This window comes from Rhineura floridana, chromosome 9 (assembly GCF_030035675.1).
Source record: "Rhineura floridana isolate rRhiFlo1 chromosome 9, rRhiFlo1.hap2, whole genome shotgun sequence".
Classification (NCBI taxonomy): domain Eukaryota; kingdom Metazoa; phylum Chordata; class Lepidosauria; order Squamata; family Rhineuridae; genus Rhineura; species Rhineura floridana.
In genome coordinates this window covers 40,709,903-40,727,644 of record NC_084488.1, presented here as the reverse complement: position 1 = coordinate 40,727,644, position 17,742 = coordinate 40,709,903, and the positions used below count along the sequence as shown (strand labels likewise).

At 45.2% G+C, this 17,742-nt stretch overlaps 1 protein-coding gene across 12 annotated transcripts in view; it reads right to left on the bottom strand.

Moving 5' to 3' along the window:
- The window catches only part of ACSL1 (acyl-CoA synthetase long chain family member 1), an 80,335-nt gene that overhangs the window by 12,309 nt on the left and 50,284 nt on the right, over positions 1-17,742 (bottom strand). For all 12 annotated transcript variants that reach the window (XM_061584990.1, XM_061584989.1, XM_061584991.1 and 9 more), the window contains 4 exons: positions 6,094-6,228; positions 5,739-5,873; positions 2,473-2,568; positions 756-828 (listed from right to left, as the gene is read on the bottom strand). In XM_061584990.1, the coding sequence (XP_061440974.1) occupies positions 756-828; positions 2,473-2,568; positions 5,739-5,873; positions 6,094-6,228 (439 nt within the window). The remainder of the gene's footprint in view (positions 1-755; positions 829-2,472; positions 2,569-5,738; positions 5,874-6,093; positions 6,229-17,742) is intronic.

The following is a 17,742-nucleotide window of genomic DNA, read 5'->3' as shown; positions in this document are numbered from 1 at the left end:
GCAAGATGGGCCCAGGGTCTGACTCAGTAGAAGGCAATTTCCTGTCTTCCTATCTATCTTCCTAGACTTGATTATTTTCTTTGTTTAATATACTGAGGAAGAGTTGTCTTCAACAAAGAAAAATCAAAGTTACCTGTAGTGGTCTCCTCTGACAAAGGCAGGCTGCCTAGGAAGTCTGTGACCAAAAAAGCCTATCAGCCATACAGGGTGATTTGTCAGAGACTTGACAAAACTCCTATTTGCTGTCTATATGAAATTACAAAGATGCAGGTTATGAAGTACTTGCAGGCCACAGTACGTGGCTGGTGACTGTTTTCTTGGGGGGGGGAGACGGTTATCTTGTGGAAGGCTGATGGGTAATTTTGGGTGTAAGGGAGTGTGCAAGGGGGTTGGTTAATCTATGTGTGCTGATGAATCAAATGGGAAGGGATCCGTCCAAAAGGACTGAGATGAGAGGGTGAAGCTTCCATACAACATCATGGTTTTTTTTTCTTTATTGCTGTAGCTTTCCAAGTCAATTATGCAGGCCCCAAAAGTGTCAGTGGTATAACCTTAGAAGGGGTGGCAGTGGAAGGCATGGCATGACTCACAAAGGGACCCTGCACTTCTCAATTTGCCACTACATTACTGGGCACAACCTTGTTGGACACAATCCATACACTTCTCCAGAAGGCTCACTTTGTTCTTGAGCAGCCCTGCCATCTTTTTTTTACAGAATTTTATGGTAGAATAAGTCACTGTTACAGAAGTCCTACCAGCAGTCCAGTCTCCAGGTATTGTTAGGGAACATCCAGCTGTGCATTCTGTCTGCCCATAGCCTTCATAAAACTGTTAAGCAGAATACACAAGTTAGCCATTTCCCCCCAGACCTCCTGATCCTATAACACAGAAAACAAAACCATAGGCCAACTGTAGGCTCAGCTTTTACAAAATCCCCGAATAAACATAGGGTTCACTGTAGCCAAGCCATTTCTGCCTCCTCCCAACGTTTTCTGTAAGAATGGCAACATACATAATCGTCTTTACAGCTTCTCCAGAACATTTGAGCAAAATCCCAGTTACTTTCAATTTGGAATATATTCTGAAATGTATCTTCTGAAATATATTCTTGGAATTTTTAATAATAAACATTAGCATCTAAGTCCTTGGCTAACACTGAATTTAAGGTGAAACACATTGAACTACTAGAAGTCTCACTTTATCATGTGTGCATTAGTAGGGAGACATTTCCACTAACAGGCATATAGATTTCAGATGCATAGCTGTTGCAGCAAGATCTGCAAGTGGTCTTGTGTCACTTTAAAGGCTAACAAATCATATATGCTTCTGTGGACTACTGTCCACTTTATACGGATGCCTACTCGGGTGTAGTCGTCCAGGGTCTCTGGGGGTCTTAGACACTTTACTTTTTTGGGAGCAGGGTCCCAATGTCTCCAGCATCCTGTGAGCCAATCAGCATAAAGCAGAGTGTGTTAGCCACTGAGAAGAATATTCTAACATTTTTTCTTGACCTTTCCTGCAGATTGGAGCCAATCTGAGTGAAACAAGGCGAATCAGCCACTGAGAAGACTCTTCTCAGCAACTAACACTCTCTCCTTTCATATTTATTAGCTCCTAGGAATGTGTATTGTGGGAGAAGGCATTAACAAGGATCTCATTCCCTACTGAGCAGCAAAAAAGGAGGGGCATGTCTGTGATTAACATGAAGGGACCCTGAAGTTCTGAATTTGCCACTACACTACTGTGCTACAGGTGGGCCTCACTTATACGGTGGGTTCCGTTCCGGACCCCCGCCGTAAAGCGGAAATCACCGTAAAGCGGAACCCCATTCACTATAATGGGCCGCATCACGCGAAAATGATGCAAAAATGGCACAAAACGTCACAAAAGAGCAAAAAAATACCTTTAAAATTGAAAATGAAAGCCGCATCAGCGGAACGCCTTAAAGCGGAACGCCATAAAGCGGGGCCCTATTGTATTATCAAAACCTAGCTCTCTTGCAAAGCATGATATCAAAATGCATGCTACTAGAAGTGATCCCACCCCCAAATTCATCCATAAGTTGTGGCACATCAATTGGTAAGGCAGATTCACCTGTAACCTACCAAATTTTCCAGTTACTTCTCTATTAAAATATTCATCTTTGGAGAGGAGTTAGACATTGAAAATGTCACTTATTCCAAGTATCCAAGAGCTACTTCACATGCTACATGGAAGAGCAAAAAGTACAAGGTCCTCAAAATCCAAATTACATGGCTTCTCAAAATGTACAAAGTCAACATGCAAACTGCCTGCCTCCCTTTCCCACTGAAGTTTTGCATGGAATGCTTTGTAAATTCTACCCTTTATGGTTATACCCTCAGGCTATGAGCAAAGAATGGCATTTATATACTCTTGACATAAAAATACTTCAAGGAAACGTTACGAAACAAGCTATACCAGACTTACAATTTAGTCACAGTCCAAACTCACCTGACAACCAAGAGCTGCTCTTAGGAAAGTCAGAACATTTGCAGAAACAGGTGCTGCTCCTGTAATCATTAGCCTGACTTTCCCTCCCAGACTTGCCTGAAAAAGGAAAAAAGTGTCCACAATTATTGTCATTCCAACAGCAGCATCAAGGAAAAAGCTACAGTGAGTGGCACACAGATATATTTCCAAATATGACTCAAGTTCTGCTGACTGTTTTATCTACATGTGCATAGAAATCATGTTGAGTTACATGAATAAATGGATTATTCCTTGGAACAGTATTCACCAGAACACCATCACTGTACTGCTAGCCACTATGTAACTTACATCACTTAGAACTGCCCCAAGATACAGCAATAAAGATCAATGGCCAGTCTAAAGCCAAGTTTGTACATCAGAAGAAATAAATGCATCAGTGGGCCCCATTTAACAGTTCTATGCCAGGAAAAGAAGACAACTCTGGATGGGGATTAGCTATTGGAATCCATCTACTTGAAAGTGGATGTTGCTGTCATCATGTGAAGTGAGTCCCTACTTGTCAGAATGGGAGTTTAGAATTTTGTGAAGTGTTGACTGCTTTCTAAATATCAAGATCCTTATAAAGCTGAAAATTACCAACTAAATTTAATGAAAAGCCTCAGAGCTGCATACTTGACACCTGATTACCTTGTTTTACAAAACTTTGGAGGAATATATATGCATAAGAATTATTGATGTGTTTCCAGACAAAAGCAATAAAGCACTGCACAGTCTGCTCATTCATGTGATTTTGTGACACACAACTTTTTTTCCCTATCAATGGGCACTGATTGCATGCTATGAAAAAGGTCCATGCCCACCAATAGTCATGATCACCATGTGATGTTTCAGTTGCTCATTGAGGGATATTGCAGTTGAACTACTACTTCAGTCTGCAGATGGGAATGGGTTCAATGTCTGAAAGCTTCTCCCACATCCAGACCTCTTGGCATTTAGAAAGCTAGCAAACAAGGAAAAAGGTTCTACCTAGTCTTCTTGATTCGAGGTTTCTATGAAATGAAATGGACTGTCTTCAAGTCAATTCCGACTTATGGAGACCCTATGAATAGGGTTTTCATGGTAAGCGGTATTCAGAGGTGGTTTACTATTGCCTTCCTCTGAGGCTGAGAGGCAGTGACTGGCCCAAGGTCACCCAGTGAGCTTCATGACTGGTCTCCCAAGTCATGGTCCAACACTCTAACCACTTCACCATATATGCAAGTTTTTTTTTCCTGTGAAGGGAGCATCCAAACATGCCCAACCGGATAAAAGTTCAGAGTAACTACAGTCTGTGATGAGACTTGAATTCATAAATTCAGAGTTAGAAAACTGAATCTGTTACCTTTCAACCCCGATGGGTCATTATGACATAAGATGATTACTTCAAAACAGTTTGCTTACCAATCAAATTAGCTCAGAGAGTGAGCTCTTTTGAAGATGCACTGCCAGAGTCAATCAGCTGATTGGTGCTGACCACTTCTTCAAAGGAGCACACTTGCAGCACCAATCAGATGATGGGCACTGAGAAGAAGCCCCTTTGAAATCCACTTGAAAGCAGATGCAGTTTGAATCCATACTACACCTACCTGCAAGCAGATTTCAAGGGGCTCCCTAATTAGGCCTGCAGGCCGGAGGTTCTCCACCACTGTTATAGTTATTTGGAAAAGCACCTTGAAAACAATGCAGTGATTAATGGAGCCAACATGGATTTATGAAGAACAAATCCTGCCAAACTAATCTTATCTCATTTTTTGATTGGGTAAACTCCCTTGTAGACTGTGGGAATGCTGTGGACGTAATATATCTCAACTTCAGCAAAGCTTTTGATAAAGTGCCCCATGATATTCTGATTAGCAAGCTACCTAAATGTGGGCTGGATGGAACAACTATCAGGTGGATCCACAGTTGGCTCCAAAATCATACTCAAGGAGTGCTTATCAATGGTTCCTTCTCAAACTGGGCGGAAGTAACGAGTGGGGTACCACAGGGCTCAGTCCTGGGCCCAGTGCTCTTCAACATTTTTATTAACTACTTGGATGAGGAGATACAGAGCATGCTTATCAAATTTGCAGATGATACAAAATTGGGGGGCACAGCTAATACACTGGAAGACAGAAACAAAATTCAAAGGGACCTTAATAGGCTGGAGCACTGGGATGAAAATAACAGAATGAAATTCAACAGGGATAAATGCAAAGTTCTACACTTAGGAAAAAGAAACCAAATGCACAGTTGTAAGATGGGGGATACTTGGCTCAGCAATACATGTGAGAAGGACCTTGGAATTGTCGTTGATCACAAGCTGAATATGAGCCAACAGTCCGATGTGGCTGCAAAAAAGGCAAATGCATTAGGCTGCATTAACAGAAGTATAGTTTCCAAATTGCGTGAAGTATTAGTTTCCCTCTATTCAGCACTGGTTAGGCCTCATCTTGAATACTGCATCCAGTTCTGGTCTCTGCACTTCAAGAAGGATGCAGACAAACTGGAAGAGGTTCAGAGGAGGGCAACAAGGATGATCAGGGGACTGGAAACAAAGCCCTATGAGGAGAGACTGAAAGAACTGGGCATGTTTCACCTGGAGAAGAGAAGACTGAGGGAAGATAGCACTCTTCAAGGACATAAAAGGTTGTCACACAGAGGAGGGCCAGGATCTCTTCTAGATCGTCACAGAGTGCAGGACACGGAATAATGGGCTCAAGTTGCAGGAAGCCAGATTTCGACTGGACATCAGGAAAAACTTCCTAACTGTTACAGCCATACGACAATGGAACCAATTCCCTAGAGAGGTAGTGGGCTCTCAGACACTGGAGGCATTCAAGAGGCAGCTGGACAGCCATCTGTCGGGAATGCTTTGATTTGGATTCCTGCATTGAGCAGGGGGTTGGACTTGATGGCCTTATAGGCCCCTTCCAACTCTACTATTCTATGAGATGGGCTGTGTCCTGCACTCAATCCCCAGCACTTCCAGGTAGGATAGAAAAGACCCCTATCTGAAACCCTGGAAAGCTGCTGCTGGTCAGTGTAAATAAATAAATAAATAAATACTGAGCTAGATTGATCAATGATATAGAATAGCTTCTTGTTCTCTAACTACATGTTCAGAGGGAGTTTTTAAAAATAGTACAGTGCATACTTGGAACCAAATTGCTTCTGTCCCTTCCAGAAGGGGCACTGTTTTCAGTCGGAGACTGAACCTCCTGAACCAGGGATGGAGCAGTGAAAAAAAAATGCAGGAGTTTAGTTACCTGTATTTTACGGAAGATCACTTTATCCCACAGGCTGTTATTTCTAATTATGCCACTTCTAAGTTCTGCTTCTTTCCTCTTTGAAGCAAAATCCAATATCCACCGCTTCAGTGTAGTGTTTGCTTGGCCAAAGATCTGAGAAGAGAGAGGACAACTTTGTTATGTTTGCAGAAGAAGATGCATGGATCCTATACTGGCTTACTGATGTTCACTGAGCAAATGCTTGAGCCATCATTATTTGCTATGTACGTGCTGCTAGCTAAAGGCAAATCCACCAAGGTGCAAAGTGTGCTGTTCTGAACTTGCAAGGAAAGAGAGGAAAATATGGACTGAATCCAGTATCCCATGGACTTACTCTGTCAAACATTCTGTTCAGCAGTCTTGGCACAACTGGGAACACTGTAGGCTGCAAAGTTTTTAAGTCATCCATAAGTAGCCTGATGTCTCCCTGGAAAAATCCTATCCGAGCTCCGTGACAGAGAATCACACACTGTAGAAAAAGCAAAATTAAAACTAAACTGCAAACCCATGTGGATAAATAAACAAGTTGATTTGTCCATATTAAAAATGAGGAACCTTCTATGTATTTTATAACTTTAGCTTAACTCATTTGTTACTCTCCCATCATATCACAAGTTTAACTGCTTAGCAATATTATACAGCCACTAGAGTGGCCGTATACTATAGCCAGCGTGGATTTTTCACATTCCGCAATGTTAAATTGAAAATACCCCCCGTGCCATTGTGATGCTTCCCATAAGGTCATTTCAAAACAAAACCTTACAAAACTTATAATCCTGAACTCAGAAACGCTTGCTTAACAACACTCTCAATTTTCATGGCAATACACAAAACAGTCAGAGAATACAGAGTTTAAAGTCTAAAAAGAGTGGGGGGAAACCCAGAGCCCTTTTGGACTTTTTTCTGTCAGAGTTCTCATAATCTGTTGAAATTCATTAAAAATCAGCCATGTTCAGAGTACCTGTAATCCTGTTAATGATCTTGCCCCATACTCTGACCTTCATCTTCTGTAGTTTAAAAGTAAAAAAAAAAAAAAACCTGGCTGATTTTTAATTAATTTAATAAAGTTTGCATTGAACTGAACGATGTCGGGCATGCTCAGTAAGAACCAACTGTCAAGTGTTCTAAAAGCCAGACTCACAGCTGCTGAGCTTGCCTAATCAGGGGGCCACACCCACAACAGACTTTGATTTCACATGAGACAGTCATGGCTTCCCCCAAAGAATCCTGGGAAGTGTAGTTTGTGAAGGGTGCTGAGAGGAGACTCCCGTTCCACTGACAGAGCTCGAGTGGACAGACTGGTTTAACAGTCAGCCACTCTGATTGAAGGTCTGTGAAGGGAACAGGTTGTCTCCTAGCAACTCTCAGCACCCTTCACTAACTACACTTCCCAGGATTCTTTGAGAGAAGCCAGGACTGTCCTAAGTGAAATAAAGGCCTGGTGTGGATGTTGCCAGGGATAGCTTTGGTTTAAATTTGGCTGGGAGGCTACATGTGCCTGCTTTAGAATAAAAAGATGGGGGAAATGCTGAAAAGCAATGATACTGTTCACAATGTTTTCCTTTTGGAAAGGAAAGGGGCTTCCCTTCTGCCCAGTGCCCACCCACCCAATCTCCTCCCCTCCCCCTCCCCCTCCCCCAGGTCAGTGTTGGACTACGACCTGGGAGACCAGGGTTCAAATCCCCACACAGCCATGAAGCTCACTGGGTGACCTTGGGCCAGTCACTGTCTCTCAGCCTCAGAGAAAGGCAATGGTAAAACCATCTCTGAATACCATTTACCATGAAAACCCTATTCATAGGGTCGCCATAAGTCCAGTTGACTTGAAGGCAGTCCATTTCCAAAAGTGATTGCACAGAAATAAATCCCATTGAACTCAAAAAGTATACAAATGATCAAACCCACCCTCCCTTTTCCTCCCTTCTATTCCCTCCCTCTTGCCTCTTGCCCCTTGCCTCCCCCTTCCTTTGCCCCTCTCTCCCCATCCCCATCCCCTTCTAATCCCCTCCTTCCCCTCCCCCCTCCTCTTCCTCCTCCCCATGATCAGTTTTACCTATCTTAAGCATGATTGCATGGAGGTAAATACCATTGAACTCTATAAGCATGCAAATGATCAAACCTGCCCTCCCCTCCCCTTTCCTTTGCCCCCCTCCTATATGTTCCTTCCCTTTCCCCCTCCCGCTCCCCCATGGTCAGTTTTTCCTAGTCTAACCATGATTGCATAGGAGTAAATCCCATTGAACTCAATAAGCATGCAAACGATCAGACCTGCTTCCCCCCCTCCTCTCTCTTCCTCCTCCCCTGCCCACTCCAGCCCTCCCTTCCTCCCCCCCCGATCAGTTTTACCTATCCTAAACATGATTGCACGGGGTAAATCGCACTGAACTCAAACATGCAAATGATGAAACCTATCCTTCTCCCCTCCCCCTTCTGCCTGCTCCCATCCCAGTCATCCCCTCTGCCTTTCCTCCTCTTTCTTCTCCTCCCCTCTTCATCCCGTGGTCAGTTTCACCTATCCTAAGCATGATTGCAGGGGAGTAAATCCCACTGAACTCAATAAGCATGCAAATGATCAATCCATTCTCAGCAAACTTGGACAGGATCCCATTTCTTACCTCCCGGATTAAAAAGCAGAGAAATTCATGAATAGGCAAAAAACCTTGTGGTTTAAGGACGTACCTATAGCCCACAGATATTTCTTTGGGCTTTAAAAAGCAGGGAAATGGGGCAGCTATAGTGAATGCACCAGGGCAGCAGGAGACTTGACCTCTCTGAGATAATGTACTGCCGTACAAATTTGTCAAAATGCAAACACCATTTGGGTTGGTCTTTCACAGTCCAATCCACTTCCTGTGTAGCGTGGAAGAATTTGGTAGCATGTGCCTCAGAGTATATGGTGAGTGGTGGCAATACCTGCAATTGTCAGGCCCAGGATGTGACTCAGGAACCAGACCAACGATTGTAGTTAATTCGTGTTTTATTAGGGTAATGTCCAAACAAAGACTGCGTTTTCTCATGAATCAATACAGGGATACAGGTCCTGCAGCATTGGGAGAAAGTTGACAGAGCAAGGGACTTCTTCTCGCCTGTTCTTTAAGAAGGGGCCAAACGGGCGCGCAATCTTTCGCTCCTCCTTAACTGCCCCTCAGGTACTGCCCGCCTTCCCCACCTTCTCTCCTGTCTTTTCAGCTGTCTGCGTGTGCGCGGTGAGGGGGGAAGCATCACCCCCTCCTCTTCTGAAGTTTCCGATTCCAGGATGGGGGATAGGGGAGGGGCTGATGGTAAACTGCCTCCCCGCTTTTCGGCTGTGAGCAGCCCTCCCTCTTCCCCCTCTTGTTCTGAGCCTGAAAGAGGGGGAGGCGTGAGAATGTCCAGGGAGGGCTCAGGCTCCCCGTTGCTAAGCGACCTTATCACTGGCAGTTCCTCTGTTTCGTCTTCACTCCAAAGGGGGCAAGTTCCTCCCCCTTCCCTCTGCCATCCATCCGAATACTCTTCTCCCAAATCTCCGGAATCCAGCTCTCCGGGATTGGGACCCCAGCTCTGCCTTCCGACACCATCCCCCCTCCCAGGCTGTGCCCCCCTCCCCTTGTCTGGCTTGGGACTGTGGGGAAAACGTTGATGGAAAAGTTTTACCAGTTCTGGAGCATGCACATCAGCTGCATCTTCCCATGATCTGTCAGCCACCCCATAGCCTTTCCAGTGAATCAAGTACTGCAGCTTGTGGCGTCTGATCCTGGAATCTAAGATCTCCTCAACTTCAAACTCAAGCTGCTCATTTACCAGGAGTGGAGCTCCGGGAGGTTCCTCCGGCCGTAACTCACTGGGAGGGGCGGCTTTCGTTAAGAGGGATCGATGGAACACAGGATGTATTTTAAACGTGTCAGGCAGCTTCAGTCGGTACGCCACAGGATTAATTTGAGTTTCTATTTCGAAAGGACCCACCCTCTTGTCTTGTAATTTTCTACATTTGCCCGGCATCTGGAGGAAGTGGGTGGACAGCCATACCTGGTCTCCCGGTTGAAGGGGGGGGCTCCTTCCTGTGCAGGTCAGCAACTCGCTTGTACTCCGTTTTGGCTTCGTTTAACTGCTGTTTCAGTGTCTGTTGCGCCGCTTGCAATTCCTTAAGGAAGTTCTCAGCTGCCGGTACCAGCATTCCTTCTGAGCTGCTTGGAAAGACTTTAGGATGGAATCTATAATTAGCGAAGAACGGGGTTTGTTGAGTGCTGGAGTGCAGAGAATTGTTGTAGGCGAACTCTGCAAAATGCAAATATGCTACCCAGTCAGTCTGTTGATAGGACACATAACTTCGTAAATATCTTTCCAAAACGGCATTCAAGCGTTCCGTCTGCCCATCTGTCTGGGGGTGATGGGCGGAGGAGAGTTTTAATTCCGTCTGCAACTGTTTCCACATTGCTCTCCAAAATTTGGCTGTGAACTGAGTTCCTCGGTCTGAGACTACGCTGTTTGGCAATCCATGCAGCCGGTAGACTTCTTTGATGAATAACTTGGCCGTTTCTTTAGCCTCTAAGGCCCCTGCACAAGGAAGAAAGTGTGCCATTTTGGTAAGTAGATCCACCACTACTAAGATGGCTGTCATTCCTTGGGACTTGGGTAGATCAGTTATAAAATCCATGGAGAGGTCCTTCCAGGGTTTGTGTGGGACAGGCAACGGTTGTAACAGTCCTGCTGGTGTCCCTGTTTGAGCTTTTGTCCGCAGACAGACAGAGCAGGACTTTACATAACTCTCAATATCCCAACGCATTTTAGGCCACCAGAAGTCCTTGGCCACGTTCTGAATGGTCTTGTAAATCCCAAAGTGTCCCGCTGTGATGGAATCATGACACTGGCGTAGGATTCTGAGCCTTAATTCCCCTTCTGGCACATATCTGGCGGTTTTGAACCATAACAGTCCATTTCTCCAGTGAAAGGTTACTTCTGAGTCTTGACCTTGTCCCGTCTCCTGCTGATATTTTAGCATGTCTGCATCTTCTTGTTGCGCCTTTTTGAGTTCCTCTTCCCATGAAGGCTGGCATACTCCCAACGTTAATTTCTCTGGCGGGATTACGTACTGAGGCTGGTCCTCGGATTCACTTTCTTTGTATTGTGGCTGTCTGGATAAGGCATCCGCTCTCTGGTTTTTGGCTTGGGCATGGTAAGTAATCTGGAAGTTAAACCTAGTGAAGAACTGGGACCATCTTATCTGTCTCTGGTTTAGCTTTCTGGCTGTTTGGAGGCTTTCAAGATTCTTGTGGTCGGAGCGCACTTCAATTCGATGAGAGGCCCCCTCTAGGTATTGTCTCCAGTTTTCAAAAGAGTCCTTGATGGCCAGCAGCTCCTTCTCCCAAACTGTGTAGCTCTTCTCTGCAGGCTTTAACTTCTGAGAGAAGTACGCACAGGGGTGCAGCTCCTTCCCTTCTTGGTCTAATTGTAGCAGGACCCCCCCCCGATGGCAAAATCTGAAGCATCTGCTTCCACTACGAAAGGGCGGTTCGGCTCAGCAAAGCGCAGAATGGGCTCAGTAGCAAACCTTCTCTTCAGCTCCTCAAAGGCCTCGGTGGCGTTCTCTGTCCATTGAAACTTCTTCTTCCCCCTTAAACAGTCAGTCAGAGGAGCTGTTAATTTGGAAAACCCTGGAATGAACTTTCTGTAATAATTGGCAAACCCCAAAAACCGTTGTACATCCTTTTTGGTGACAGGTTGGCCCCAGTCCAATATGCAGCTTACTTTCCCTGGGTCCATCTCCACGCCTTCCGCTGAGATTCGATATCCAAGGAAGTCTAGAGACTTGAGGTCAAATCCACATTTCTCTAATTTAGCATACAGGTGATTTTCTCTCAGTCTCTTCAACACCGTCTTCACATGCTGGTCGTGGTCTTCCTGGTTCTTTGAGAACACCAGGATATCATCTAAGTAACAGATTACATACGTGTCCAACAAGTCTCTAAACACGTCGTTCATGAATTTTTGAAAAATTTCTGAACTTCCACAAAGCCCGAACGGCATGACCAGGTATTCATACTGTCCGTAAGCGGTCAAGAATCCTGTTTTCCATTCATCTCCCTCCTTCATTCTGATCAGATTGTACGCTCCTCTCAAATCCAACTTCGTGAAGATTTTTGCAGAGCGCAGTCGGTCCAGCAACTCTGAGATCAGGGGCAGCGGGTAGCTGTTGGGGATGGTGATCTGGTTCAATGCGCGATAGTCGTTACGGGGTCTGAGTTCCCCCCCCCTTCTTTTTTACAAACAATAGTGGCGCTCCAGCAGGGGATTGTGAGGGGCGTATGAATCCTCGCCTCAGGTTTTTATCCAGGAATTCCTTCAGGGCCTCCCTCTCATTCTCTGTGAGAGAGTAGATTCTCCCTGATGGGATGCTGGCTCCTGGCACTAGGTCAATCGCACAGTCGTAAGGGCGGTGGGGGGGGTAAAGTCTCTGCCTCTTTTTCATCAAACACATCTTTGAATTCTTCATACTTTGGCGGCAGGGTCACTTCCTCGATCTCTTGCACTGCCCCCGCTAAGGTGTTCTTGATTCCTTCAGGTTGACAGTTCTCCTGGCAATACTGTGAGGTGAACCACACCACCGCCTCCTTCCAACTTATTTTGGGTTCATGCTTTGCTAGCCAGGGCATTCCCAGAATCACCTCAAAGTTTGAGAGATCTGACACGTATAGCGAAATGAACTCTTCGTGCCCAGGGATTTGAAGTTTCACTTCCTCTGTGGCTTGTGTCACCCCTCCTGACTTCAGGGGTCTCCCATCGATAGTCTCCACAGCTAGGGGAGCATCCAGTTTCCACCGGGAAATTCCATGACGCTTGACTAACTTTGCATCAATAAAATTTGTGGAGGCTCCACTGTCAATTAAGGCAGTGGAATTAAACACCACTCCTCTGGAAGTTGTAATCCGAATAGGCAAGACCAACACCCCCTTTGAGGGAGGTTGGATCGTTGGGGGGCCTTTATACAATGCTGCCCCCAGTCCACCGGCCTGCACGTGGACTGGGTGTTCTAGTTTCCCGACGGCTCGGCTTTCCCCCCTTTCAGTCCACAGTCTCTGGCCACATGGCCCGGCTTTGAACAATAAAAGCATAAACGTTCCCGGCGTCGTCTTTCCTTTTCTTCTTCCGACAGTCTTGGCCTAGCCCCTCCCTGTCCCTCAGTTGCATTACCTGCCATCCCTGTAGTGGGAAGGGTCTTGTTGCGGGATGCCGAGGCTGAGTATCTCGGGACCTCCTGCTTCCTTTCCAGGCGCCTTCCTTCCATCCGGTGATCTATCTATAGGCATAGCCGGATGAGCCCTGGTAGGTCAGCGGGGGGGGGGGAGGTCCTGGCCAACTCATCCAGGATTTCAGCATTTAATCCACTCCGGTACATAAACATCAGGGCGGCGTCATTGTAACCAGTTTCCTGGGACAGAATTTTAAAAGCGTTAGTGTACTCGGAAACAGTCCCTTTAGCTTGCTTCAGAGCGCCTAGTTGCCGCGCTACTGTTTCAGCCCTTTGCGGGTCTTGAAACATCTCAGTCATCTCCTGTATAAATCCTCTGTACCTTCCTAAGACAGTATCCTTTCTCACGAGATACGGAGTCACCCATTTTGCAGCTTCTCCCTCCAGGAGGCTAATCACGAAAGCTACTTTAGCCCCATCGTCTGGAAATTCCGTGTGCCTGACATCCAGATATAACTCACATTGAGCCACGAAGGTTGCCAACTGATCACTTTGTCCCACGTATTTTGGGGGAATCCAATGGGAACCTTTACTACGGCAGCTGGAGGGGCTGTTCGCATCTGGTCTATCGTGGCCTTCAAGGTTTGATTATCCGTCTTCAGCGCCTTGACTGCTGCTAGCAGGGCTTGAACATCCGTCTGCAAATCAGCTACCTTAGTCCTCAGGAGTTCCACTTCTTCCGTCTCAGAAGTGGGGTTCGTCCCCCCTGCTGCTCCCTTTGACATCTTGTCCCAGTCAAGTGAAGAGAGCGTTGAGGGTGATTTAGGTGGCTCTGTCAAGCTGTCAGGCCCAGGATGTGACTCAGGAACCAGACCAACGATTGTAGTTAATTCGTGTTTTATTAGGGTAATGTCCAAACAAAGACTGCGTTTTCTCATGAATCAATACAGGGATACAGGTCCTGCGGCATTGGGAGACAGTTGACAGAGCAAGGGACTTCTTCCCGCCTGTTCTTTAAGAAGGGGCCAAACGGGTGTGCAATCTTTCACTCCTCCTTAACTGCCCCTCAGGTACTGCCCGCCTTCCCCCCCTTCTCTCCTGTCTTTTCAGCTGTCTGCGTGTGCGCGGTGAGGGGGGAAGCATCACCCCCTCCTCTTCTGAAATTTCCGATTCCAGGATGGGGGATAGGGGAGGGGCTGATGGTAAACTGCCTCCCCGCTTTTCGGCTGTGAGCAGCCCTCCCTCTTCCCCCTCTTGCTCTGAGCCTGAAAGAGGGGGAGGCATGAGAATGTCCAGGGAGGGCTCAGGCTCCCCATTGCTAAGCGACCTTATCACTGGCAGTTCCTCTGTTTCGTCTTCGCTCCAAAGGGGGGAAGTTCCTCCCCCTCCCCTCTGCCATCCATCTGAATACTCTTCTCCCAACTCTCCGGGATCCAGCTTCCCGGGATTGGGACCCCAGCTCTGCCTTCCGACAGCAATCAGCCCAAATAATAGAAAAAAGAGGTGCTGTGCTGATCTTGTGCAGGGAGGAAGCAACATTATTAAGACAGTTGATATACTTCAAAGGTCACTATAAATATGTGTGATTTACTTTGCAATTTTAGTGAAGTTTCCTATAGGAAATCATTTTCTTTTGTTTCTATTTCTGTGAATATGTGAAGTACAGCAACACTTTGCAAAATTTACACTATAATTGTGGAATAATGGCACTTCTGCAGAATAGTCTCCAGTGGTTCTCAGGAGTGTCTCAATTTGCACAAGATAAAACAGTGGGAGGTGAAATATATTCTAGCAAAATTCTAGATGTGCTCTATGTTTTTAATTGACCATGCCCACCTTGCCTTAAATAAAGTGGTTTAAACATAGTAGGCTGAAAACATGCATCCTCTTTTTTCCAACAGCTAGAGTCATTGCTGAAGGAGCAACATACTGTAGTCAGTCTGATTTTACATCAAACTGCAGTTTCAGATTCAACTGTTAATGCACCCAAAATAGAAATAGAACATTACCTCCAATTTGAAACACAAAAGGCTGTCTTTACCATCATATGACATTGACCATTAAAAAGGTTTTAAAATTAGTAAAAATAATTTTGACACAGATTTCTAGGATGAATGAGGGAAATAAAATGTTCTAGTTTAGATTCTCTGTAGAAACAATAGTAACACAGGAAAGAAGCAAAGTAAGAACACCAACAAACATACACAAATATAATTCTCCATCTTTGGAGATGGCAGGTGTTGCCACCACTCACCATATGCTCAGAGGCACATTACCAAATTCTTCCAAGCTACACAGCAAGTGGATTGGACTGTGAAAGACCAACCCAAATTGTGTTTGCATTGTGACAAATTTGTAGGGCAGTACAATATATCAGAGAGGTCAGGTCTCCTGCTCCCCTGGTGCATTCACTATAGCTGCCCAATTTCCCTACTTTTTAAAGTTTGATAGAAATATTTGTGGGCTATAGGTACGTTCTTAAACCGCAAGGTTTTTTGCCTATTAGTGAATCTGCTATACAGTTAGCCTCTGATCAGGTATCCTTACCAAGAAAATCCATGCTAGCTAAGCAACTCCTTGCTACCACTTTTGCCTCACACGCCTAACTAAAACAGCTGTTACAAGTCCCAATACATTTTCCATCCCAGTTCACTGAGCAAGTGTTTGACTAGCCTGGTTTGCATTACCTTTCTAGCTCTGGCTAATGCCAGAGATGGTTAAATCTCACCCTTAATTCAGCCAGCTGGTTCACTGAATCCCTACACTGACTAGCCTAAAGACATATGGCTATAGAGATTAGCTGGCACATCAAGGCTTTCCCTGTTCTGCAACAGAGCTGTGTATGAAGTTTAATCTGGGGATACTGATCAGATGATCTATTCTAAGTGATTTGGATAGGTTGCACTCTTCCTGAAGCAACAGGTCTGCAGCCTAGGGAGAGGGGAGGAGGGTACTCCTGAATTTGGCATTGCACCTGCACACTCATGCGGCAGCAATTGCCAGGTGTGTCTTCTACCAATTCCATCTTTAGAAACACATTGAAGTTATTCAGATAACATTCACTATAGCGGGTTAGCCAAACTCTTAAAATACATTGAATAGTGTTAAACTGAGCTTGGCTACCCATATGATACTCCTGACAATATATCAAACTCTGGCAGCTATGTGCAAAGCTGACAGTACTCCCACCTCCCCTGATATTTTAAGCAGCAAGTCACTATAAATTCTGTAACACTTGGGGATTCTGAGCAAAGACCGGATGTTACTTTGGCTAAGCCAAGGTCACCTTGAAAAGTCATGGATTGCCTCATTACCTTTTCAGAATCAGCTACAAACAGGAACAAGTTAGCTACAATGGCTGAAGACACACTAGTCAGCTATGGGGACAGAATCAATGCTCTAAGTCCTATTATTAGTGTTTGAAACTAAATACATACCAAGGAAAGAGCTTTCTATTTACTTGTCTTTTTGCAAGTCAGAACATTCTTTCACTGTCTCTTGAAGGCACATCTTTCATGCTTTTAGAGTCAGGGAGCAGCAAGTGTTCAGTCACCATTTACAATGCCAAACTTTGTGGCTGCTTCAACATTTTATGAAGTTAGCACAAAACTGTTCAAGAGCATTTATGGTTTTAGTGAAATTTGTGTCTATAGATACCCATGCAGCTTGCATTAAGGGTATGAGTAATGTAGTTGTTATGTGCCTTCAAGTCGATTACAGGAATACCCCACATTAACGTACGCAATGGGTCCAGAGCGAGTACGCAAACCGAAAATGTACTTAAAGTGAAGCACTACCTTTTTTCACTTGCGCTGCCACTGTGCCACCTCTCCTTCACGCGGAGCCTCAAAGCCCCGCGCTAAAACCTCTGCTGCTGCGCTGCCACACCTCTCAGCTGATCGTGATCACGCCTCCCAGCTGATTCGCGGTCGTGTCTCTTTCCACCCCCCACCGAAAGAACAGGCCACAACAAAAGGTTAAGTGTCCGTTCTTGCGAAGCGAAGTATGTAAACAGGGGTATGGTGCTACTGTAAGTATGTCGGTACTCGCGAGTGTCCATAAAGTGAAGGTCCGTATAGTGGGGTATTCCTGTACAACTTATGGCAACCCTATGAATAAGCAACCTCCAATAGCACCTGTCATGAACCACCCTGTTCAGATCTTGTAAGTTTAGGTCTGTGGCTTCCTTTATGGAATCAATCCATCTCTTGTTTGGCCTTTCTCTTTATCTACTGCCTTCTGTTTTTCCCAGCATTATTGTCTTTTCTAGTGAATCATGTCTTCTCATTACATGTCCAAAGTATGATAACTTCACCATTTTACCTTCCAGTGATAGTTCTGGTTTAATGTGTTCTAACACCCAATTATTTGTCTTTTTCACGTCCATGGTATATGCAGAGCTCTCCTCCAACACCACATTTCAAATGAGTTGATTTTTCTCCTATCAGCTTTTTTCACTGTCCAACTTTCACATCCATACACAGAGATCGGGAATACCATGGCCTGAATGATCCTGACTTAAGTGTTCAGTGATACATCTTTACATTTGAGGACCTTTTTTAGTTCTCTCATAGCTGCCCCTGTCCTAGCTTTCTTCTGATTTCTTGACTATTTTCTCCATTTTGGTTAATGATTGTGCCAATGTATTGATAATCCTTGACAAGTTCAATGTCCTCATTGTCAACTTTAAAGTTACATAAATCTTCTGTTGTCATTACTTTAGTCTTCTTGACGTTCAGCTGTAGTCCTGCTTTTGTGCTTTCCTCTTTAACTTTCATCAGCATTCAGATCATTGCTGGTTTCTGCTAGTAGTATAGC